The 8661-nt window shown below is 37.2% G+C and overlaps 1 protein-coding gene across 5 annotated transcripts in view; it reads left to right on the forward strand.

The window, feature by feature from the left end:
- The window catches only part of DCAF1 (DDB1 and CUL4 associated factor 1), an 80088-nt gene that overhangs the window by 38255 nt on the left and 33172 nt on the right, over window positions 1-8661 (forward strand). For all 5 annotated transcript variants that reach the window (XM_077858752.1, XM_077858751.1, XM_077858754.1 and 2 more), the window contains 5 exons: window positions 865-1023; window positions 2762-2941; window positions 4012-4221; window positions 4882-5051; window positions 8135-8259. In XM_077858752.1, the coding sequence (XP_077714878.1) occupies window positions 865-1023; window positions 2762-2941; window positions 4012-4221; window positions 4882-5051; window positions 8135-8259 (844 nt within the window). The remainder of the gene's footprint in view (window positions 1-864; window positions 1024-2761; window positions 2942-4011; window positions 4222-4881; window positions 5052-8134; window positions 8260-8661) is intronic.

Genomic DNA, 8661 nt, shown 5'->3' on the forward strand with positions numbered 1-8661 from the left:
ATAGAACTGATTACGTTAGAAGGATTTATTTTTATTTATTTATTTATTTTAAATTTATAATATTTTTTTTAATTTATTTTTTTATTTATTTATGATAGTCACACAGAGAGAGAGAGAGAGGCAGAGACACAGGCAGAGGGAGAAGCAGGCTCCATGCACCGGGACCCCGACATGGGATTTGATCCCGGGTCCCCAGGATCGTGCCCCGGGCCAAAGGCAGGCGCCAAACCTCTGCGCCACCCAGGGATCCCATGTTAGAAGGATTCAAATGGGAAGGTTAAAAATCCTTTAGGGAAGCTATGTAATAAAATGGTTATGGGATTATGCCGTTTTTTTATAGCAGTATCTTTCATATCTTGTTTTTCACTCTTATGAAAACCTTTGATGTTAGAAGGGAATATTACAAAATCTTAGAGTTTTTTTGGATTTTTGGTTTTCCTTTTTTAAAATCTTTTACTTTATTTTAATTAATTAATTAATTAATTTAGGATTTTTGGTTTTCCTTTTTTTTTTTTAAAGATTTTATTTATTTATTCATGATAGTCACACACACACACACAGAGAGGCAGAGACATAGGCAGAGGGAGAAGCAGGCTCCATGCAGGGAGCCCGACGTGGGATTCGATTCCGGGTCTCCAGGATCACGCCCTGGGCCAAAGGCAGGCGCTAAACCGCTGCGCCACCCAGGGATCCCCGGGTTTTTGGTTTTCCTTAAGCAATACTGGTTTTACTTCTGTTATTAGGGAGTGGTTGTCTACTTCAGGGGATTCCTTCTATTTAGCAGTTTGACTTAATGTTTTGTGAAGAGATTTTGTGATTATTCTAGATTGTTCCACAATAACATGTGTCCCTTTTGCTTATTAGCACCTTGCATCTCTCCTGCTCCATAACAAGTTTGCCACAGAATTTGTTGCACATGGTGGAGTACAGAAATTACTGGAAATTCCTCGTCCTTCTATGGCTGCAACTGGTGTATCCATGTGCTTGTATTACCTGTCCTACAACCAGGATGCTATGGAAAGAGTAAGTCCAGTCCATTTAGGGTATGGAAATAGAATTGGGCAGGCAGTCACTCTAACACATTCACAGAATGACTTTTGGGTAAGACAAAATGAATAGTTAGAGTAAATTTTATTGTATTATTTTAAAGATTTATCCATTTATTTTAGAGAGTGTGGGTGGGAGGAGGAGGGGGAGAGGGAGAGGATGAGAGAATCCTCAAGCAGACTGCCTGCTGAGCATGGAACCTGCTGTGGGGCTCAATTTCAGGATCCTGAGATCACAACCTAAGCTGAAACCAAGAGTTGGACGCTCATCTGACTGAGCCACCCAGGTGCCCCTTGGAGTAAATTTTAATGAAAGAAGCAAAGAGCATGAATATATCACCTTTAGAAAGCATTCTAAAATGTAAAATTGTTTGCAGAAGTTTGTTTTTTCCTGACTTCTGAATAAAAACAAGCAAGATGGATTAGAGTCTTGGGGCTTTATTTAGTTTATGCCATTTCTGTTGAATTAATATTAGTTTTGGGGCTCTCTTCAGGAGTACCTCCCTCATGGAGTTATATTTTGGATTTTGAGTCAGCCTGTTATAAAAACAGTAGATAAGACTTTGTGTATGTTATCAAATATTGGGTGGTGGAGATAATAAAATAATTCCAGTTGTTTTTGGGGCTCCAGAGGTTCCCCATCTGGTTCTTCAGTTTTTCCAGTTAAGACTTTTTTATTTAGTGATTAAAAAAATATTATTAAGTTATATTTGAAAAATAATGGGTCCTTAGACACACTTGGGGAAGATTTTATCATTTCTATGCTTGGAATATTTTTCTAATATTCTATGTGGTGTGGCTTTGCTGGTAGAGTGAAGTTGGTAAATTCTTGGGCTATGGCTTGATTCATCTTTGCATATGTATTAAAAGGTAATGTCTTAGTTTTAATTTTTTTCCCTCGAGATCAGCATTATGCAAAGATATGTAGTCTCTTTGAGAGTAGTAACCTAATCAATCTGTGGGTGTATATACAAAATTAATTATGGCTAAGATAAAAAAAGCAAACCTGGGTAATGCTGTAGAATTCATCCATCTATAAGAGACATCAGATGTGTGAAATGAATCAGTGAGTGGTTGGATAACAAACTTGTAGACTTTAGTATCAGAAGGCTTGGTCACTTTTATCACCCTGGGGAAGTCCTTTATCTCTTTGAACTTCTTTCTTTCTCTCTCTCTCTCTCTCTCTCTCTCTCTCTTTTTTTTTAAGATATTTATTTGAGAGAGAGAGAGACAGCACAAGTAGGGTAAGGGGCAAAAGGAAGAGAAGCAGACTCCCCATTGAGCAGGGAGCCCAACACGCGGCTCAATCCAGGACCCTGGGGTCATGACCTGAGCCAAAGGCAGACGCTTAAACTATTGAGACACCCAGATGCCCCTCTTTCTTACCTTTTAAGGGGCAATCCTAATACCTATGGAACTGAGCACTGTGAGCATTAAAGGATGTTAATATTTGCAAAATTTGGCACTCAGTAAATACAGCTCAGATTTAAGTATGTATCTAAATTTAGGTTTTCAGGTTTGGAGTAGATTGTTACAGAATTTCATTTGTAACTTAAGCTTTAAACTCAGAATGACTGGATTAGTAGTGATCATTGCATTCTGCAAAGATATTTATACACTGCAAAGTTACTCACTACACTGGTGAATTTTTCATCTCTTTTGAAGGTTCCTTTGCCTGAAATTTTTAAAAATTATGTTTTGTTTATTGTTTGCAGGTTTGTATGCATCCCCACAATGTTCTGTCTGATGTGGTGAACTATACCCTGTGGTTAATGGAATGTTCTCATGCCTCAGGATGCTGCCATGCTACCATGTTTTTCTCAATTTGCTTCTCCTTCCGGGCCGTGTTGGAGCTCTTTGACCGCTATGATGGTCTTCGTCGTCTGGTGAATTTGGTGAGGTTCTCGATGGCTCCTCAAAGTGAGGAGTAGGGGTCCAACTTCTCTTCACTATCTTTCAGCAGTGTTGAAGGGAGGAAGCTTTTTTCTTTCCTTTTTTTTTTTTTTTTTTTTAAAGATTTAATTTTTAAGTAATCTACACCCAACGTGGGACTTGAATTCAAGAGTCATGTTCCACCAACTGAGCCAGGTACCCTGAGAGGAAGCTTTTGACTGGAGGAATTTTGCTGTTATTCTCTGTGAATGAAGTCTTTTTCCTCTCTACAGTATCAAATTTTTCTTCCTCTTAAGTGGTTAGAGGACTCTGTGCTAAAAGACATGTCTTGAATATAGTAATTTCATAAGGGGATTTGTGTCTATAATCTTGATCTTCTTAAAAGCAATGGCTATGTACCTGAATGTCTTTCAACATGTTTAAGAGCTATGTAATTTTGGGACGGCTGGGTGGCTCAGTGGCTGAGTATCTGCTTTCAGCTAGAGCCTGATCCTGGGGTCTGGGGATCGAGTCCTGCATCGGGCTCCCTGTGAGGAGCCTGCTTCTCCCTTTGTCTATGTCTCTGCCTCTCTCTCTCTGTGTCTCTTATGAGTAAATAAACAAAATCTTAAAAAAAAAAAAGCTATGTAATTTTTCTTTTTTCTTAAATTAATTTATTTTAGAGAATGCATGTGCCCAAGCAAGGTGTGGGAGGGACAGGGAGAGAGAGAATCCCAACTGGACTCCCTGCTGAGCAACAGAGCCCAACATGGGGCTCAGTCTCATAACCCACGAGATCATGACTTGAGACGAAACTATGAGTCGGATGACTTAACCAACTGAGCCACCCACGCACCCCAAGCTATATAATTTTTCAATAACTTTATTTTTTATTATTATTATTTTTAATAACTTTATTTTTAAAAGCCGTTTTGCTTTCATATGGCTACTCTTAGCATGTTGTATGGATAAACTTTGATGTTTGTCAGTGTTGTTGAGCATAAAATTTTAATGTAATCTTTTTCTTCCTTTTACTTTTTTCTCTGTTTTTCCCTTCCTCCTCTTTTGCCCTATTTTGTCTCTTTCTTAATAGATTAGTACTTTGGAGATTCTAAATTTGGAAGACCAGGGTGCACTTCTGAGTGATGATGAAATATTTGCCAGCCGCCAGACTGGGAAACACACTTGCATGGCCTTGCGCAAGTACTTTGAGGCCCACCTGGCCATTAAATTGGAACAAGTGAAGCAGTCCCTTCAGAGAACTGAGGGTGGCATTCTTGTCCATCCTCAACCCCCGTACAAGGTGAGAGGACCTTGTCTTAAAAGGAAAAATTGTTAGCTCTCCACAGAATCTTAGTCTTGAAAGTCATTCAGATCAGTATGGCATATCCATTGTTGGTGTATACATGCCCTTTGGAGGCAGAACACTTGAAAATGGGTGTACCAGGGACTTGTTTTGCTCCCAGTTCTAGGTTGCTACTTCTCTGGGATATTAGAACTAAAAGATGAACTGAGGTGTGTATAAAAGGGCTTTCTTTTATGAAAAGTACTAGATATCCTACCTCCTTTGTGGAATTTTTTTCCTGAAATGGTACATCTGTTACTCCACTTCTCTATCATTTTTTAACTTGGCTGTGTTTTAGAGTGAAGATTAATATCTGCATGTTACAAAAATCACATATTGAAAACAGACCAATTATTTTATGTGGTGCTTCTTTAGCTGTAAAACATGCATCAATATGTTGAATGTTTTGTTAACTTTTTTGGGCAAAATGTATTGTGAGTCTGGTTATAAATAAAAGGTTAAACAAATATTATTTCACATGTGAGCTATTGACTCATTTGTGGAATTCGAAAGCTCTTATTACTTAGCTTTATTAAAACCTGTTGGCCACTGAGCTGTGATGGAGAAGGTAGCAGACAGGTAATAGAATTCCTTAATAATGTGTATATTTCCTTATAGGCATGTTCATATACTCATGAACAGATTGTGGAAATGATGGAGTTTTTGATAGAGTATGGCCCAGCGCAACTGTATTGGGAACCAGCTGAAGTCTTCCTCAAACTTTCTTGTGTTCAACTCTTGTTGCAGCTTATTTCAATTGCCTGCAATTGGAAGACCTATTATGCAAGGTGGGATTAGGGAAAGGTTTTAAATGAAATTGGATTTTGCTTTTTGGTATAGTTGATGTTGTTTTGTATATAGTGTATGCTTAGCAAACCTTTGTTGAACTGAAGTGAAATTTTGGGTGTGAATTTGAGAAATTAGAGTAAGGATGATAATATCCATATGTTTTTTTAAAGATTTCATTTATTTGAGAGAGCAGAGAGAACACGAGCGAGCAGGTGGGGAGAGGGAGAAGCAGGACTCCCCGCCGAGCAGGGAGACTAACATGGGAGCCTGATCCCAGGATCCCGGATCCTGACCTGAGCTGAAGGCAGATGTTTAACTAACTGAAGCCACCCAGGTGCCCCAAGAGGATAATATTTTTAATTTAAAGAATACTTGTTGGGATCCCTGGGTGGCGCAGCGGTTTGGCGCCTGCCTTTGGCCCAGGGCGTGATCCCGGAGACCCGGGATCGAATCCCACATCGGGCTTCCGGTGCATGGAGCCTGCTTCTCCCTCTGCCTGTGTCTCTGCCTCCCTCTCTCTGTAACTATCATAAATAAATAAAAAAAATTAAAAAAAAAAAAAAAAGAATACTTGTTTATATTTATGGTTCTGATGATGAATACTGCATGATATGCAGAGATCAACATCTCTACTCTCAAAGAAGCTGTATAATTTACACAGCTACAGAGGTAGGGTTGAAGTCCTGTCTTGAGACTGCAATCTAGTATTTTTTGGTACTTAGACTGTAAATATCTCTCTACTGTTTGACAGCCACATGTAATGTTTATCTTCCTCTCACATAAAACTGTATTTTGTGCTTTTGTTAATGATTTTCACGATTCAGTTGAGATTCATTGGTGCAAAACAGGAAGAGGCTCAGAAAAGGACAGCTGATAGAATTAGGAGCTTGGGTGGCTTCTATTTGAGGATGATGTAAAATAATGAAAACTATATTTTGGAAAAGATAGAATCTGAAGAGAAGATAACAGTTTATAAAGAGTGGCTCTTTACTTTTTTTCCCTACCCAGCCATTGCTATTAAAGACAAGATAGGCTTATTTAGGGTGCATATGGCTTGTTTGAGAAATGTCAGGATATCAAATCTTAAGGAGATAACTTTTTGCAGCAGCCACTTCAAACTTTTTGGTCTCAAGACCCTTTTATTAAAAATTATTGAGAACCTCAAAGAGCTTTTGTTTTTGTGTCAAAATCTATTGATAGTTAACATTTGAAAAATAAAACTGAGAAAGTATAAAAATACTTATGAATTTACTTAAAAATCTGAGTTAATGACATCGATTAGCATTTTTTATGAAAAATTTCCATAATAAAATCTGATAATTTCAGCAGAGTTGAATAGAGTATGGCTCTATCTACTTAATACTTCATATCTGCCTCTGTATTTACTCTTTCGTGACATCACACATGACATAGCCTCTGGAAAGCTCCAGTATCTATCTGCCTGTAAGAGAATAAGAGTGAGAAAGTATAATATCTTGGTGTTATTATGAAAATAGTTTTACATCAAAGGACTTTCTGAAAGGGCCTCAGAGAACCCTGGGGTCCCCTAACCACACTTTGTGAACCATTGTTTTAAAATATTAAAGTAGGTTATTATAAGTACTTAAATGTTGTTGAAAAGATGAAAGCTCTAAAGAGAACTAGGAAGATTATAAAAACATTTCTTTGAGTGGTAAATCCATAGAAATGTAAATATATTGGGAATACATACTGTAAAAGTTTATTTTTAGAAATAAAATTAAGTACGTCTGTTTAGAATATACAGATCCTTAGAAAATTATTCTTAGCCACTGTTAATTTCTCCAGTCTTTTTTCTATAATGTATGTAAATATACATAATTGAGAATATAGCATTTAACCAAATTCATCTTTTTTATGAAATAATTAAAAATATAAAAAGGTACAGAGACCAATAAAACAACTACTTAGTGCCCAGGGTTGGCATGTGGTGGCATTATTCTTTCTCAGTTCCTTTTTCTGCCTTCCCATAGTGACCAATCTTATGAAGTGCATTCTCTCCATTTCTTTTTCATGTTTTTATATGTATGTGTGTGTATGTAAACAGTAATGTAATACTTCTTAGTTTTTTAACATATATTATCCTGCATGTATCTTTTGCAACTTGCTTTTTTCACCCTATGTTTGAGATTTATGTGTGATATTTATTTGAACTCTTGTATTTCTTTCTTTTTTTTTTTGAACTCTTGTATTTCTATATTAGTTTATGATTCTATTGATGGGTATTTAGTGCTCGTTACTTCTTTTTTGCTGTCATGTGAATGGTACCACAAACCTCTTTTTAGAGTTTCTTTGAGGGTATGATGTATGTAGTCTGGATTATAGGGCACCTGCATTTCATCTTTAGTAGATGTTGCATACCATTTTCATCTCTCACCAGCAGGATATGGGGGTTTTCATTTCTCTACCTTTTTTTCAATAACTGGTAATGTCAGACATAAAATATTATCTTATGTTCTCCATTTCATTAATGTTGTATTTTAGCCTTTCCCTTTGTCCTTGAGAGTTCTTTGAAAACAACTGTCTGCAGTGCAGAGTAGTTCATATGAATGTACCATAATTTGTCACCCATGTATTCCTATTGTCTTTTAGATTTTCTAATTCTTTTGTTATTTTAAATGATGGGGTAATGGACATCTTAACACCTAAATGCTTGTTTGTACTTTTATTTCCTTAGGACAGATTCCTCCAGGTGAAATTTCCTGGACCAAAGTTTATGCACATTTTAAGAATCTTGTTTCCTATTTCTAGATTATTTTCTCAAAAGAGGGTCCTATTTCTACTTCCACCAAAAGTTTGAGAGAGCATTTGTCTTTATACATCCTTACCAGCATCGGGGATTATCCTTTGTTTTTAATCTTAGCAGCGTGAGTGGTGAAAATTCCATTCTCATTGTTTTGGAAGTAATGTCATGGTGACTTACAAATCCTCTCTTGATGTCATGTCTAGGGACAGAGCCACACAGGTAGTAGTTCTGATCCATTGTGTATCTCTCTCTTTTTTAACTCTTGTTTCTTTTGGCTGTATCCTAGTTTCTATTTGAGTAATTGTTTTTCCTGTCCAGGAATGACACTGTACGCTTTGCTTTGGATGTCCTGGCTATTCTCACTGTTGTGCCAAAAATCCAGCTCCAGTTGGCAGAATCAGTGGATGTGCTGGATGAGGCTGGCTCTACTGTCTCCACTGTAGGTAGGTTGTACCTTTCCATTTTTGTGATTGCTTGGTCTGGATTTGTTTTTGTTTGCTATTCTGGCCATGTTTGTTTACTTAATTTGCAACATTAGAACAGAAAGTAGTAGTGGAGGGTGCGTTGTCCCATCTATGTTGTGCCATACACTTTTATTTAAGGGAAGTTATGTTAGTGAACTCAGGTTTTCTGAGTAGTACATGTGCTATGATGGCACATGTTCATTCTTGAAAACCTTATACATTGTAGAGTCTTGTGCTAAAAATAAAGTTTGTGGGGAAAAATGGGTTGGGACAGACAGTAAAAAACTTAAAACTACTTCATAATCTGAGCTCTAACAAAATCCGTAATTGGCAAGCAGCTCAGAATGGACAAAAGCAATCATACACAAGAACAAAAGGAAA

Source organism: Canis aureus, chromosome 19, assembly GCF_053574225.1.
Source record: "Canis aureus isolate CA01 chromosome 19, VMU_Caureus_v.1.0, whole genome shotgun sequence".
NCBI lineage: Eukaryota > Metazoa > Chordata > Mammalia > Carnivora > Canidae > Canis > Canis aureus.